The sequence below is a fragment of the Corylus avellana genome, chromosome ca5, assembly GCF_901000735.1.
Source record: "Corylus avellana chromosome ca5, CavTom2PMs-1.0".
In the NCBI taxonomy this organism is placed as follows: domain Eukaryota; kingdom Viridiplantae; phylum Streptophyta; class Magnoliopsida; order Fagales; family Betulaceae; genus Corylus; species Corylus avellana.
The window spans coordinates 27,343,987-27,361,710 of NC_081545.1; the positions used below are offsets into that span (position 1 = coordinate 27,343,987).

General features: G+C 36.3%; 2 protein-coding genes across 2 annotated transcripts; both read left to right on the plus strand.

Annotated features, from left to right (window-relative positions):
* The first annotated feature begins 2,245 nt into the window (after positions 1-2,245).
* Positions 2,246-4,732, plus strand: LOC132181484 (glucan endo-1,3-beta-D-glucosidase 1-like). The gene has a single exon (XM_059594729.1). The coding sequence runs from the start codon at positions 2,463-2,465 to the stop codon at positions 4,530-4,532; it is 2,070 nt and encodes a 689-aa protein (XP_059450712.1). The 5' UTR covers positions 2,246-2,462; the 3' UTR covers positions 4,533-4,732.
* A 3,569-nt stretch (positions 4,733-8,301) lies between these two features.
* Positions 8,302-16,757, plus strand: LOC132183247 (uncharacterized). The gene is made up of 9 exons (XM_059596650.1): positions 8,302-8,496; positions 9,559-9,670; positions 10,354-10,544; positions 10,671-10,765; positions 10,850-11,281; positions 12,067-12,175; positions 14,520-15,168; positions 15,683-15,818; positions 16,492-16,757. Exons 1-8 carry the CDS (start codon positions 8,362-8,364, stop codon positions 15,802-15,804), a joined length of 1,845 nt encoding a protein of 614 aa, XP_059452633.1. The 5' UTR covers positions 8,302-8,361; the 3' UTR covers positions 15,805-15,818; positions 16,492-16,757.
* Positions 16,758-17,724: the final 967 nt, after the last annotated feature.

The following is a 17,724-nucleotide window of genomic DNA, read 5'->3' on the forward strand; positions in this document are numbered from 1 at the left end:
TGAACCATCAACTGTGACACCCAACCCCCATGAACTATCATTTTGTGTCCAAAACTTCAATTTTATCAGTCAAAAACGTTAACTCAGACGGTCTACCCGTCACTTTGCCCCCGTAAACTACAATTCATTATTGTCAATTTGCCTAATGAATTACAACGCATTGTCATTTTGCCCCATGAACTACAACGCATTGTCACTTTGACCGTCTGAGTTAACGCTTTTGACTGACGGAATTGGGGTTTTGGACACAAAATGGTAGTCCATGGGGTCGGGTGTCACAGTTGGTAGTTCATGGGGGCAAAGTGAAAATGCTTTGTAGTTCATGAAGGGAAAATGTAATTACCCCATGATTTTTAGTGCACGGAAAATAATAGTCAACCGAAAGCATTTTCGGTTTGATTGAAAAAGTTTTTTTTTTCGTAAAATGATTTCTCTTTTTTTAAAACCGTATATAATTTTCCGAGTTTTTGAGTTTATCATTTTCAAATCGTCAGAGTTCGTAGGACAGCCATCGCACCTCCGTCAGGCCTCTTACTGTCGAAACTCAAACTTTTAAGCCAATTTTTAAAAATATTTTATATTAATATTTTTTTATGTTGCGAATAAAATTAAATTTTATAGATTAATACAATTTAAATAAAAACATTTTTTGACGAAAAACATTTTACATCAAAATAAACGGATCGAGCTTTAATATATTCTTTTTTCTCTCTCAATGGTTTTTATTTTATCATGTAGGTAATTTATGTGTACAAAATTCAAGAAACAATTTCAGTAAAATAAGAATCTCATATTGTGGTGTTCATGTGACAGATTTGCATGAAGTGGGAAGTCATGTGGATTCCTGCTATTCAGACTGCTCCAACAAGTATTAGACAATATTGGGAATATTGTCTTAATTAATAATTGTTAGGAGTATGGAAGGATACAGTTTGTTATATAGTAGGTAATTAAATAATAATAATAATAAAAGTACGTTAATTCTTGTACTATTTATATGTTCATTGCTTGTCAAAAAAGACCCAAGCAGGAAATTCGTGTTCTACCAATATAACCAACCACACATGTTTTATTTTGTGATGCTGATTTTGTCCGTCGAATGCAAAGGAATCTATAACCTCCCGAGAGTGTCACGTGCACAAGAATTGGCTTACATTAATATACATATTTAGACACTATTTTTGCCGTTTAATTATTAAAAATTTTGTTCGAGAAATTACACGTTCACGATAATGTGCAGCTTTAACAGACCCGACCAACCGTTCACAAACTAATTATAGCGCCATGTTATTAACACTCTTTTAATATTTATATTTTTTTAAATTAACTTAAAGGCTCTATATATATGTGTGATAGAGCCTTCTATTCATGTCAAATATATATATATATATATGCTATATATATATATATATATATATATATATATAAGAACTACAGCACACATTTTGGAAGGATATAGGTTTATGATGTCTCATTAATTAATTAAAAGAAGAATTTGAAAGTGTAATTTTGCTCAGTATATAATGAATGTTTCAATTTGCTTTGGAATCGCTAAACATTATATTACATAAGACGTGGCACTGTTTGTCTGGTTATCTTTTCGTGTTCAAAAACGGACGAGCCAAGTCGTAGGTTCACTTTTCTAAACGACAATCGCATGTCGTATCCCATCCAAACGACAGGTCGTCTGATTAATTAAACGCTGTCGTCTTCCTTTTCAATGTGGTCTCACGACCGTTGAAAGCGCACTCCCGCCGTTGGAGACACCCCGTCACTTTTTGTGAAAGAAAGCACTCTACGGCTCCCAAAGCATAAACCAAAAGTCCAAGCCTTCAGACGGGCCACAAAGGTCCCTAACATCCTTTATATTTTTTCGTTAAAGTGAAAAACCCAAATTTGACCCGTCCCAAATTCCCATCCATCCTACTGCGCTCTCACCCACCGGCTCTGTGTTTTCTGTTGCTTCGGTTCCGTAGACGAACTGCTCGACGAAATGCCCAGCTCAATCGGGTCAACCTCAACCACTTGGTTTGCAGCTTTTGAATAAGACAGGGCTGCCATCCATTAATAGTTGAGTTAAAATAGATTTCAATTATTTAGAATTAACTTTATTTGAATATTTTATCAAAAAGAGAAAAAAAAAAAAAGCTTTATTTGAATATTTGATATGTTATATTGTAGGTGTTATCATGGTATCAATTGTAGTCTATTTATAGACTATTTTATTAATTAAAAATAAGAAAATGAATTAGACTATGTCTTTGTGGTTTGTATTCGGCTCAAATTGGATTCACTTGTGAAATGTTTCCGCCCTAATCGGAGTTCATTATAATACCATTTCCATTCTCATTTCCACCTTCGTCCACTGTTCATCATTTCATCAGAAATTGCCCATCAATAAAACACCTCCCAAGCACGATATATATATAAGTCTTCCATTAGTTAGTTCAAAACCTGCAATCATGGCATTATCAATTTGTTTCTTTCTTTTCTTGTCCCTCTCCTTCTGGTGTAATGCATTAGCAGCATCTCATGGACAGCCATCCACTCCATTTCTCTTTCCTGTAACAAAATCAACAGTAGTTCCAAATCCTCTGCGTTTCTTCTCACCCCGTCTGCTCTCGGCTCCTCTTCCGACCAACTCGTTTTTCCAAAACCTTGTTGTCGGAAAAGGTAACGAACCCGAATACATCCACCCATATCTCATCAAATCTGCCTCCTCCTCTCTTTCCCTTTCCTACCCATCTCGCTTGTCCAACTCCTCCCTCATCAGCCAAGTCTTCGTCCCAGATCTCACCATCACTTCCTTGAACAAAACCAGGCGATCTGCCATTCCAAACACAAGGCATAGAATCTCTTCCTACAGTGATCTCAGTGTCACTTTGGATCTTCCTTCCAATAATCTCCGATTCTTCCTCGTTCGAGGAAGCCCTTTCTTGACCTCTAGTACTATCACTCGCAGGACTACACATCTTTCCATTTCAACCATCCATGCCATCCTCTCGTTATCTTCCGATGATTCTCTCACCAAACACACTGTCAACCTCAACAACACCCAGACTTGGCTCTTCTATACTTCAGCGCCTGTAAGTTTCACTCATAGCATATCTCAGATCATTTCCTCCGAGTTCTCTGGAGTCATACGGTTTGCTATCTTGCCGGATTCCAAGGAAAAATACGAGGCAATACTCGATAAATACAGCTCATGTTATCCAATTTCAGGCCATGTGGAATTGACTAAGCCCTTTCGTTTGGAGTACAAATGGAACAGAAAGGGAAAAGGAAAGCTGCTGCTGCTTGCACACCCTCTCCATAGCCAACTATTGTCAAGGAACGCTGTCTTAGAGGGTTTCAAGTACAAAAGCATTGATGGTGATCTAGTGGGTGTTATAGGAGATTCATGGGCGTTGAAACTAGAACCAGTTCCAGTGACTTGGCACTCCATTGGAGGAATTAAGAGGGAACACTTTCCTGAAATTGTTTCCGCGCTTCGCGAAGATGTTGATGCACTGAATTCAACAACAATATCAACATCAGCATCATATTATTATGGCAAATCAGTCGCAAGAGCAGCGAGGTTGGCATTGATTGCAGAGGAAGTGAAGTTTCCCAAGGCAATTCCACTGGTGGCGAAGTTCTTGAGAAATGCAATTCAACCTTGGTTAGATGGAAACTATGGTGGCAATGGGTTTTTGTACGAAAGGCAATGGGGCGGTCTTGTCACTAAACTAGGATCCAATAGTTCCTCTGAGGATTTTGGGTTTGGAATATATAATGATCATCATTTTCATTTGGGGTACTTTGTTTATGCAATTGCAGTGCTTGCAAAGATTGACCCTGCATGGGGGAGGCAATATAAGCCACAAGCTTATTCGCTCGTGGCAGATTACATGAACTTAGGCCTGGGATCATCTTCCTACTCGTATTATCCTCAGCTTAGAAATTTTGATCCCTGGAAATTACACTCCTGGGCTGCAGGGCTGTTTAATTTTTCGGATGGCCGAAATCAAGAGAGCACTAGTGAAGCAGTGAATGCATATTATTCTGCTGCATTGTTGGGATTGGCCTATAAAGACAACCATCTTGAGGGCATTGGGTCAACACTTGCTGCTTTGGAAATTCTGTCTGCCCAAACATGGTGGCATGTGAGAAAGGACGACGACATGTATGGGGAAGAATTTACCAGGAAGAATAGGGTGGTGGGCATTTTGTGGGCTAACATGAGGGATACCAAGCTTTGGTTTGCTCCGGCTGAGTGGAAAGCCTGCAGGCTTGGAATTCAGGTTCTTCCTATATCACCAATCACAGAGATTTTGTTTCCTGACGCTGGTTTTGTGAGAGAACTTGTTGAGTGGGCATCCCCGTCTTTGAGCTTGAGTGGAGTGGGAGAAAGCTGGAAAGACTTTGTCTATGCTTTGAATGGTATCTACAACTACACAAGTGCTGTAAACAATATCAGGAAGTTGAAGGTACATGATGATGGGAATTCCCTTTCCAACCTTTTATGGTGGATTCACAGTCGAAGGAGGTGAAAATCTGTCTTTAGAGCCTCAAAACAATTTCTTAATTATCTTTCTCCTCCAGCTTCCCTGGATTGTTGTACTTGAGTTCATCAGGTGAAAAAAATAGGTGTCAGCTTCATTATTCATCAGATTACTGGTTTAGTCTGTTTAAATTAGTTGCCTGTAATGAGATGGAGTTCAATAAAATTGTAGTCAATTCAAAGGTACAAGTCTTTGTCTATATTGATTATGCTTATCAATTAATTAGCTTGTTTTAGTATTTCAGATGCATGTTGAGTTTTATCAAATCTTTTAGGCATGAAAATTTATTTGCAAAGAAAAAGAAAGAAAAGAAACAAATAGAACTGCAGAATTGTGGTGCCGGGAAAACTTATGAGATCACTTGCTTGATTAATTTAATTTGTTCTCACCCAATTTTTTTCTCAAATTACTCTATTTCCACAAAACATCTTCATTGACTTTTTCTTGGTTTATAGAAAACATTTTACAAGAAGAACTTTTAAAATTCTTATAGGGGAGATCTATCGAACTATCTTCTTGTTTGAGTGCACGTTCTTGTTCTGTGATTCCCAAGCGTGCACCATCTGGCTATATTATAATTCAACAAAGCACACCTTCCAGAGAGTTGACGTAAATATATAAAAGAAATTAATATAATGCTGGCGTAGATGCACTAACCAGCCGGGAATTCTTATTTTGAAAACCAATGAGATAATAAAGCCTAGCTAGTTGCTTCATAGAGAATTGGTCCTTCAAATTATTATGCAAGTTGAAATTAAATTACAATGAATCTAGAGTTGTTAATATTGACTATTGGAGCTCGTTAGAAGCATTTGACTTTAGATTTTGTTACAAGAACCCTTATTTGACTATCCATCGTCTTTGACCATAACCTAACCTTTTTTCTTAAAGGCAAGGCCATGTCGTGTACTCACCTTTGTCGGATAAAACCTGGACCTGTTTTGGACTTTTACTTTGCCGGCGGGCCTAATCCTAAGAAATTGTTTGCACTAAAAAAGATTCAAATTTTAGACCCGATGGAGATGCCACCAAGACTAAATTAAGGTCTTACCGCTTAAGCCAACCCTTATGATTAAATAAACTAAATTCAATTTTCTGCCCAACTATATTCAACCCTTCGAATGACATAAGTTGGCTGATCAGAACTGGAAAAGTCTATTTTTTATTGATAGAAACCATTGATTTTATAGCTATGAAAATCAAGCAACGCCAGCAGATTGGACAGCATAAACAAAATCAATTTTTTATTTTAAGTTTGAATTTTCATATTGAGTAAAAGTCTGATCCTAACGTCAATACAAGCCAATCAGTGCAATCACCGATTCTTTGAGGTGGCTGGCCAAATAATAGTCTGCACAATATAACTAGTCAGCGTATCAGCATAATATTTTCGGGTCGAATTCCATCATTTTATTTATTTATTTATCTTATTTATTTTTTTGTGCCAAGGCAATTTTGTAGCCAATTAATGCTAGCCGTTGGATTGTCATCGAAATGCTAGCTAGCTATCAAGACAGGTTTCTTTAATGAAATATAAACTGGACAAGTTTCTTTAATTTAAAAGCTGATGGAGTATTTTCAATATAATATTACTGCTGCTAATCTAAACCATCCCTACAGTGATGAATGTGGAGGGAAATTTTTTATGATACGTTTATTTCCTTGTATATTAAGCATTAAGTTGGCGAACACTACTGCTGGAAGATGTCTCCTCTTTCTCTCGTATGTCTGAAGATGGTTAGGAAATCTATTCTATTTCTTAGAAGCAGTGAGACGCAAAAATTAATTAAGAAGAATGCCAAAAAAAAAAAGCAATCACAAATACAAGATTTATGTGGTTCACCACTAAGAATTACGTCCACAGAATTTCAGTGAAGTTTTACTATTTTCAAGAGAGACAATACAAGAAACGTCAATAATGTTAGAGTATATTTGAATGGCTTTAAAGATAGGGATTTGATTATGATTTGATCACTATAAATTAGGGGATTTGATTAAGATTACATTTATGTGTAAGCTCTATAAATAGAGCATTTTGTATTGTAAACAAATCATTCAATAAGAGCTTAATGTAGCCCTTTGGGCTTTATCTATGAATGTAGGTCGTTGACTGAACCACGTTAAAATCTGTCTCTTATTTATTTTATTTCCGCAATTTATTTATATTTCTATTTCATTATGAATTCTATCAAATAACACATCCGTACGAAATCTCATAGTTAGAAGTGACATAACTAAAACCCCCAATTGGGTCAACACAACAAAATGTGCCTTCACTCTATGTACTAAGCCTGAAAAAAAAACCCTATTTAAACTGTATGGCTTCCATGTCGAAGCAAGTTGGGTGCGAACCGGGTCTTATACAAAGTCAGGCTCCACATAGCCTAACAAAGACTCCTCGCCTCTTGATGGGTCCCGGTCAGAGTGTATGAAAGACGATGAAGAGAATAATTCAAATAAATTGATAATCTTAGAATGAGAGTAACCATAATACAAATTTCCACTTGGAGTCGGACAAATACAAGAGTATACGACAAAATAATTTCTTACCTCCCTTCAACTATATATAAAATGTAGTTACATAATAACTACTACGACTAACGCATAGCACTAACAAGATAACAACCCTCCACATCTTCTATTACAAATTTACAACTACCACAAAAGAAAAGGGATGCAAAACACTTGGGAGTTTTTGGAATTAGGTGCTAATTTGAACGAGGAAAGTCGTTTGAATGCCGTTCAAATGTGCCATGTTAAACTTGATCTAAATTTGCCATTTGAACAAGACACAAACTGTTCGAAAGAAGACATTCTTCATGTAAATTAGATACATCCAAAATGAAAAGCAACGGGATTTAGGGTAGGAAAACCCTAGCCACACCTCATTTCTCACAACGCATTCATCCATAAACCCTAGGAGAGAGAGAGAGAGAGAGAGGAGGTTTTCCACTTGGAGGGCTGTTAGGTGTCCCAAAGATTCTTTCCAAAATCCTTTCCAAATGATGTGGTAAATATTATTTTTCCTTCAAATATTTTCAAAGGAGAGAGAATAAAAATTTTTTAAGGAAAAAAAAAACTTACCACATCGGGAAGTATTTTGGAAAGAATTCATTAGAATGTCTAACATTATCCTTCCACTTGAAGGAGGGATTTAAGGCTATAACAATAATATTCCTAAACTCTTATCTTGATTTCATGAAGCTAGCATGATGCACAAGTTCGTTTTCTTTTTGGAATAGTGTGCGTGGGTGTGTTAAAAAGAAACTCTAGCGTGTTTTGGGTTGGTTTTTAGAAGATTTTGAGAGAGACTTGTTGGACAGACTGAAACATGCTGATTAAATTGCATCGTCTATCATTGTGTTTTCTTCATAAATGACTTTATATATATATATATATATATATATATATATATATATATATTGTAATCAATAATAGTTGTATGACATAGCCACCAGTAAAAAAATGATGAATATGTGCATTCTAGACTAGTTAATTGTAGCACAATAACTTATAACCACAATAATACTAAAAAAGTATTATTTATATGATTGAAAATCTTAATCAGTTAGGAATCACGTATCATGAAGCGAGGTCGGATCCTCAATTTTCTTCTCCTTATACGAAATGTAAAGAAAAGAAAAAAAAAAAAAAAAAAAAAAACTCAATTTACTATGCTTAAACAGTTACAGAGTTTCTTAAAAAAAAAAAAAAAAAAATTCTCTCTAAATTTACACACCGCCATACTTCTTTCCGGAACTTTCCTATCCCTCAACATCCCTACGCACGCACAGAGACAGAGAGAGAGAGAGAGAGAATGTTCAAGAAGGCAGTGGAGGCGAAGTCACACCAGAGACTGTCGGGGGCAGACAGGAAGAAGCTTAGACGAACCGTCAAAGACCTCTTTCGTAGAGCCTCCGATGCCGATATCGACACCTTGCTTCCTCCCAAGGTTTTTTATTTTTGTGGTTGATTAGAATTTTGAATATCCTCTGGTAGTGAGGTTGCGCTTGTTGGATTTGGCATCAACTTTGTTATCTTTTTGAATGCTTACCGTGACTACAAAATGGGATTATTCTGGTTCTGAATACTCATGTTATTATTCAATGTTCGTGCCCATACGGTATGCTAAGTCCAAAAAATTAGGCTACTTGGTTTTGGGTGTTAGTAGTGTATGTAAATCGGATAATTTTGATTCTGGGGTATTCATGTTATTGTTGTTGTTTGTTTGTGCCATGCCGGTGGGTATGTCCGAGCGGAAGTTCATTTTGTTATGGATATTACCATTTCCGTATATGGTGTAATGGGTTTGGCTCAAATTGTGGCTTGTACATTTCTAATGACAATGGGGCATGTCTGGATAGGCCATATGAGTTTTATAATATTATGTTAATGAACTCTTAACATATAATTATATGCAATTTTATGTTAAGAATCATTTTTTGGTGCATTTCAAGTAAGCCCATTGTAATTGGATATCCCTGTTGGGTAAAATCCCGAATACACGAACCCGCCCGCAAGAACCATGTATTAGGTAATTGAGGAGACTTGAACAGTTGACCTCTTGGTATTACACCAAACGGGCGACCATTCGAGCTAACCCTGACAAGCATTTTTTTTTTTATGCTTCAAAACATGATATAGTCTTGGTTTCTATGGACTCTAACCGAAGTTATAGAGCTTCAGACTCTGAAGAGTATTACTATCTAGATGGACAATGTTTAAATAATTATGTGTCCTGGTCAATGCTATCTTAGCAAAGTAGTAATGCTTTTTCTTCCTGCATATTTGTAGTTGTAGATCCAATTTTTGATTGAAAACATGTTGCCTCAAGAACAAACTCTTTTTTTTTTTTTTGTGAAGAGTGAAGGGAAAATGATAATGTTCAAGATTGATTGCCTTTTTTTTTAGCATAGTTTTTTCATGTCTTCAGTTCCCTTTCTTTATAGGAACTGAAAGAATCTATTAGTAATGTACTAATAACTGTACTTTTTATTTAACAATTATATATCAGGCGGAGATAACTGTTGCAAAGTTTCAAAATCGAGTCCATGTATATGGTGTAGAAGGAGGATTCCCTATGTTTTTTGATGTTGATGGGCGAGGCAAAGAAATATATCCCACAGGTATTTGACCAGTGTCAATAACTGGTTTTGTTTTCTTTCTTTTTGTTTGTTTTTCGAATATCTAACATTACCTCAGTGATCATTTTTCTTGTCCAATATTAGTTTACTAATGACGCAGTTTAAAGTGTAATTGCTCTTATATAATCTGTTTTTCTCTTATATAATCTGTTTTTCTTGGATGTGCTCATCATTATGATTGCATCAAGTTGTTGGATTTATTGTCTAGAGACATGAGTGACACACTTTTTAGTTGGTGTGCTTTCTCTGTTGCGAACCTTCATTGAATACGGAAAATATGTGCATCTATAGTGAGGTTATATGGTCCTACTTTTAAAGTGTTATGAATTTCACCGGAGAAAGATGGTAAGAAATGAATTGCGTTTATAACCTACTACAAAGTGAAGGATGAGATGGGCTATAGCTATTCATCAAGCAATAATGGTGATGGTTGCTTACTATGAATGAACTGCAACTTGGCCACAATTTTTGCTGCTACACCAGAAAATAGGATGCATTATTTTTTACTTGAATAGAATAGTATGTGAACACTGGGAAACATAATCTCCTGCTAAACTCACTAATCGGTACTGATGAATTGAAGAAGTGTTATGTCAAAGTGATAAAATGTGTAAAATGCTTTTTGAAATATCTCTGCTGAATATTCATGTTTTTGCTGGATGCAGTCTTTGCTCTCTGGAATGTCCCTGAACTCTTGCCTGCTTTCATGCTGAAAGGGGGTGAGGTTTCACGATTTCTCATTGGAGGGGCAGATTTGATGTTTCCTGGTATTAGTGTACCTGCTGAAGGTTTACCTTCATTTCTAGCTGGGGAACCATGGGCAGTTAAAGTCCCTGGAAATCCTGCTCCAATTGCAGTAAGCGTTTTTTTGACTCCTTTTAAATTTTTTTTTGGGAAATTAACAAAATATGCTTTCATACCAGCACCCGAAAAACTCTATCAAAAAGTAAGTTATATTTATATATGATTTATCTTGCTGCAGGTTGGGGTGACCGCTATGAGCAGCACTGAAGCCTTAAAAGCTGGTTTGCGTGGAAAGGCATTAAGAATCACTCACTATTATCATGACTTACTATGGCAAGTATAGCTGGAATCCTGAATTTGAAACTGATTTAGAATGTAAACGACTTTATGATTGACTTCTTGTGAACTCTTTTGCAGGGAATCAGTTGAGGGCCACTATGTCCCGAATGCTGGCTTCTTAGAAGATGTTGTATTTGAGGATCCTGCTATACTGCAGTCTTGTCAAACTTCTGAGTCATGTGAAGGTGCTATTGATGCTTCTAATGGTCAATGGAATGGCAATGATAACAACGAAGTGGGTGAACCTGTTGATGTAACTGATATCCTGTCCGAACATAATCATCCTTCGAGTTCATCAACACAGATTGATGTTGAGAATGATACTGCTGAAGAAGTAATTGCAGACATTGGTGATTTAAGGGTAGGAAATAATGTTTCTTCTGAGGAATCAAACGATCAACACACTCTATCTACTGAGGATGTGGACAGCCTTTTGGATAAGTGCCTTTTGCAGGCCTTGCATACAACAGTTAAAGACAAAGACCTTCCCATGCCTGGAAGCACACTATGGTATGAAGGATGCATATTTCTTTTTTGTTTTTTTTTTTTTACTTTTTTCTAGGGTTTTTTGGGGGCTTGTTTTTGTTGTTTGGGGGTGGGGGGGAAATGTTTTAGCCAGTGAGTTTAAATTTGTTGCAATCTTGCTATTGGTTGCTACTTTATCATCTGAATGTATAGACTGAACCCACCGTGTGTTAGTTGCAGTTTCCAGTGCAAGCTGTATTTAATTTTGCAGATTAATTCCTTATTTACCAAATAATTGACGACAACCTTATCACTATGAATCTTATATCACTCGTTTTTTGTTTGTTTGTAATTTTAATGATAGTCTATAGTGCTATGGTCATTTAGGAAAATTCAAATGTGTGGACCACTAGAAATGTATGAAAGGTGGTCTATCCTTTCCGCTTTCCAGTGAATTCCAAGTGCAAGGAGTTTGACTCTGCAGGGCTGTAGCCTGGTTTTCATTTCTTAAAAAATTGGTCACTGTATTACCATGTAGATATCATGTCCTCTATGATGGTTGTCTAGAACTTTTTTTTCAACTAAGAAAGGTGGGGAGTGGTAAGAATAAAAACGAATACTTTGGGGTTGGGAGTAAAACAGGCTTAAAATATGGAATTGCCTCATGTGGTACTGGTATATGGCACTTTGCATGTTGTTAATGTATTCTTGTTCTCAAGATCAAAAGTGTTGTCAGATTTCCATATGTAGTTATTCCTTCATTAGGTCATTGTTTGTAGTGTATCTCTCCTTAAATATCTAATAGTTGCTTCTGTTTTATTGTGGTGTAGGTCAAACCATGTACTGCCTTGTAGGCCTTCAGGAATCACTTTAGACATCAAGAAATCATCCTACAAGAAATTATCAAAGTGGTTACAAGCTAAATCATCCATGGGACTGGTGTGTCTCCTACTGCTTCCCTTGAGCTATTATTTTTATTTCCTCTTAGAAACAGAGTGCTTATAAGGCAGTTTTAATTATATAAAACTTGGAACTTCATAGTTTGTGTTCAATGATTTTACCAGTGGAGTCATGTGATGTGTTGGGATGAAATTCCAAATCTGTCATTTTGGTTTTGCTGAAGTGGTATGATATCTGAAACGTGAATTAGAATTCTTCTTGATTGCAAAGTCCTATCTACACAATGTGCATGCTTACAGTTGTGGAAGTCAATAATGCGCCAATTATTTGGTCATTTTGTTCGACATCGTAAGAATTTAAAGTACTAGGTGGGAGCTTGTGTAATATTGTCTTTTACCTTGAAGTCTGAGATATTGCTTTTGTAGCTATTTTTTTTGTTGCTGTTGTGAGTGTATGGATTTATGCATAAGTGATACATTTGCAAGTGTGACCCAGCTAAGTTCATTGCTTCTTTGTCATGTGATGATGCATGCATGATGACTTGGTGAGAAGCTGAATTTTTTTCTTCTCCTTTTACTTTCTTTTTGGGTTATTTATTTTTTTTTTGGGGGGGTGGGGTGGGGTGCTTGGATGTGGAAAATTGTAGGTAAGCATTCATAGTAGCCTTACCAAAATAGCTTTTTGGTGAAGCAAACTGCTGAAAAAAACAAAACAAAAAAAAACCCCATCAGCCTCTTCATTTTGCTGAAATTTTTTTTGAGTATGAACAGTTCTCAGCAAATTTGCTAGGCATTGTCTACTCACCAAAAGAATAAAAAAAAAAAAAAAAAAATTTGTGACATTCTCTCTCCTTTTTTTTTTTTTTTTCCCTATTTCGTTTACTCTCTTCTCTCTTTCCTTCTCTCGCATGGAAGAAGCAAAAACACCAAAACCAACCAGTGAAGTCCTCTCGTCCCACACCGACGACACCGTTGTACCAAGCCCTGGGCAGCTACAAAGGCCAGCCACCGACCTCCTAGCCCACCACCACCACCACCACTGACAATAACAACAACCCATCAATGTCATCTGGCGCCAGTGCCCGTACACAAGTAATAGGACCCATGAGTTGCACCATCTACCACAAGACCTTCCCCAACTGGCATGCCTTGGAGGGCCACAAGTGCTGCCACTATGATGGTGGGCATAGCAATATCAATAGTGGTTTGACCTTCTCCAAGGGTGGTGGCTCGAGCCATGGGTTTGACCTAAACCTGCCGGCCTTGCTGAGGTTCTGGTCCGAGAGGACAATTCATTGGCTTTCGGTAGTGGAGCAAGAGGTGTTGTCTCTTTTGCCAACAAAGAAGCTCCGTTTGTTCTTGATGAGTCGGGAAGTTATTGGATTCCTCTCAAGATTTATTTCTAGATGACCTGGATCACAAAGCTTTCAATTAATTATTTTCTTTAAAAAAAAATTCTCTTTAAAATAGTTAAAATAGTTTTTGTTTAGAATAAATAAAAAATAAAGAAATCTTTGAAAAAAAATATTTAAATGGAATAGTGAAAGTGAATAGCTAAAATGCTTAGGTTGATGGGGGTGCTTTGAAAAAGTGGATAGCTAAAATAGAGAAAGATGATTTCTTTTTTTTTTAGCTATTTTGGCTAGTAAATTTGTTGAGACTATTGTGATTTTGTGAATGCTCAAAGAAATAACAAAAATGTAGTGGATAACATGATCAAGATAAAATGGGAAGCGGATGTAGTAGGTAGGGCTTTAGAAGCTACAAGATGTGTGATATGATAGTTATTTACTGGAACCATTAGTATGCAACAATGCAACCATAAATAGGAAGTTTTAGACGGTATGACATTGTGAACTCTAGATCTCACTTGATACTGGAAACATGTGTAAACAACCAAGATAAAATGTTAAAAATATATTGTTAGCCTCAACTTTTCACTCTTCTTTTTGAAGAATTGTGCTTGAGATTTTTGTAATAATTTGATAGATCTCTTCCACATTTTGTTCGTTTGATAGTAATAATAAATTTTGGGAGGAAAAGAATTATGGTAAATTGAGCTCAGATAAATATATATATATATATGCTGATCTTTATGGCAATATATATTTTTGACGATCTGTTTCTTTTGAGTTTGTAGATGAACCCCATGCTCTTCTCTACTTAACTATTCTCGTCTCAAAAGCCTTCAGTTAGGGGTAAAAGTGGTTGATGACCTTGTTTTGTGAATTAACAGTAAGTGAATCCAAGAGAGAGACAGGGTTCTATATTTTAATATTCGAGGGCCTGTTGTGTGTCATGCTTTCTAGTTATTCTCACTAATAATTGTTTAGTGAACTGTTTACTTATCTCTTTCTTGCTTTATGATGATTCTACATGGTCAGATTTCTGTAAAAGAAGACAAGTACAAAAAGGAAGTCATGCTACTTTCCATTAACCGTAAACATTTGGATTACTCATCCTTCAAGCCTGAGAAACGGCAAGTAGAGAAAAATGATCAGGTCAGTGATCATGCTGCTGCTAATGAAAGCCGGTCAAGTAAAACTCTTGAAGTGGCAGAGATCTATAAACCAAGTGTACATGTCAATCCCATTTTTGCTTCTGTAGGAGCTGATGTGGGAAAACTTTTTAGTGCCTCAGAAGCCACCGAAATTGTCTTCAAATACATTGAGAAAGAAAATCTGGTAAAGCCCACAAACAAGACTATAGTGGTACTCGATGCAATATTGTGTGATGCACTGTTTAAGGGGGCTATTAAAAAAGGATCAACATACCCAACAGAAATTCATAAAAAAGATGTAGGGTCAGCATTTATAAGCCGGATGCAAGCTCACCACGTTGTGACAAGAGGAAGTGAGTCAATTGTTCGTAAAGGTGCTCTGAAAGCAATTCAGATACTGACAGAACGACGGCTAGGTAACAAGAAGGTTACTAAACTTTCCGGGATGGAAACATTTTTGATGGATGCTGAAGCCTTGGCATCTGCGCTTCAGAAAAAGTTTGCTTGCAGTACATCAGTGACAGAATTACCAGGTATCTTATCTTATCAGTCTTGATAATATTGAGAATATCATGTTTGGTGGTGGTTAACACTTTGTAGACAGTGAGATGTTCCATATTCGATTTTCTATTTAAGTGTTTTTGTTCATTTGGGGCAGAATTCGGCACAAAGCATTTCAAGGAACTATATAAACTTGTAATTTTGTGGAAATCTGTTATTAAACCTTATAGTGCTTCCACTTTCTCTTCTCTTTGAACTTATCAAAAATAAATAAAAAATTCTATTCCCTTTGAAAGAATTAAGACAAACTTCTTTTTATGTGCAAAATTTAGTGACTTGATTTTTCTTTATATCCAGTCACTACAGCTCATCAATATTGTGTCCTAATATTTGATCTGTAATTCTCAGTGCCTTCATCTTTTTTTGTTTCACCTCAGGAAGAATTAGAGACTTGTTTCTATGACTTCTCATCTTATGTGGCAAATGCATTCAAATGAATACATATTTTGGTTGACCTTAATTTGGACAAATTTTCTCTCTTTTCAGGTAAGAAAGGTCATGAGGTTTTGGTGCAAGGCGGTGTGATTGATGACCTAGCAAAACATCTGATTGAACAGTATGGAATCCCAAAGAGATACATTGAAGTTCTAGATAAAACCAGGAAATGAGATGTTGACAAATGGTTAGTTTTCTATGTTATCATCCAAGTTTACGTGCGCATAATCAAATGGATTTCTTGTGTTGCAATTGATTTCTCTCCATAACAGAATGCTGTGGTGACAAGCTTGATCTTGGGTTCTTGTGCTGCATGCATGATGCTATCTATTATTTTTATGTATATGTTGTTTCAATTCTATAGTTGGCATTTGTCAATCAATATAGATCAATGATTCTACTCAAAATCGTCATTACCCTTTGGTTTATGTGCACCATCATCAGTAGAAAGGTCTAATTATAAAATACTGGTAGCCTTGTATGCCTAATAATGTTAGAATCTCTTAGTAGGATATCTTTTGTTTACCAGCATTGGCTGTGCTAGTTTGACACTCATAAGATGATGCCTTTTCTTCCAAGCTAGTTTCATTGCGATTCTTCTAAGAATTTTGTACAAGTGTCTATGTGCTTGCTTGAATCTAATTCTTACATCCATTGTTGTGTAAACCTTACAGTTAGTGACATGGTTGGTTGTTTTGTAGTGCAATGAATTGTCTGTTGTTTGTGTGGTAAGCATTTCCCAGATATTTGATATCTTTTAATATTCGTGTAAAAGAATTAGTGCTGGATATGTCTTACAGAACTCCATTGTTAAAAGGTAAATGTATTATTAATTCAAAATTTTAACATTTTTCTTTCAGGTGAAAAAGTGAGGTGGTGATTGGGAGTGTGTGATGTGATAATCTGACACTGCCTAGTAAATGTTTTATGTTTTTCTTTATGCTTGTTGCCATACAAGAGAAGAGAGGAAAATGAAGAGAAAGAGGTGTACAAGGTAATTTGCAAGAGTTCCATCATGCCTAAGGTTTAGGAGGTAGCACATTTTGAAGCTAATAAGCCATATCTCATTATGTTAATACTTAATAGTTTTATTCTCTTGGTGAGTAGTAGCAACTTTTTTGCATTACCTCGCTTTCCATTAACAACCAATCCCAAAAAGAAAAAGTTTTAATAAAGTTTCAATAAAGTTTTACGTTACTTGTTAAAAAAAACAAAGGAAGCATCTGGCCTCCTTATTCGTCTCTTCCTGACTTGGAAAAGAAAATAAAATGGACAAGCGAAAAAGCCCAGCAAGTAATATTCCCAATCGACTTGAAGCTGGTTGGGTCAAAGCATTTTCTTTAAAAACTTTTCTTGAAAAACATTTAATTCAGAATGACGAAAATATTCTTGAAATATTTCTTTGTAAAATTGAACATAAGACAATCTCTTCTTCTAATGGAGGGCTGTGTACGATTTGTTGTTAGCTTTGTAAAGTGAGTTTGTGGTTTCAAACAATAGAGATGAGAGAAAATAGGGTTTATGTGATTGGTATCCGATCAGGACCGGGACCTAACCGAGACTTGACCAGGACCACGTTGGGACTTGGTTAGAACATCATTGGGACTTGGTCGGGATTTTGTCAAGATTCGGTTGGGACCCCGTCGAGACTCGACCTGGACATAGCCAGGACTTGGTTGAGACCTTGTTGAGACCCGATCAGGACTCGTGGGACCTGGCCTGGTCACTGTCGAGACTTAGTCGGAATATTTTCATAATTTAAAGTTTAATATAATTGAATGAAAATATATATAAATTGTTTTTTCGTACGCTCCAAACATTGGAAAATGTTTTTCGCTGAAAACATTTATTGTCGAAAAACATTTTACGTTGAAAAACATTTTCATCATGAGAGTTTTGAGAAGGGAAAAGTGAAAGAAGGGAATAAGTATAATTTTTATGGGAAATGAAAGAGTATAAGTATATGGCGTCCTAGGTTGAACAAGGTTGTACGCTTGATACCCTAGGTCAAGCAGAGTTGTATGCTTGGTACCAACGCTTGATGTCCTAGGTTGAGCGTGGTTGTACATCAACATGCCCAAGCCGAATGGAGA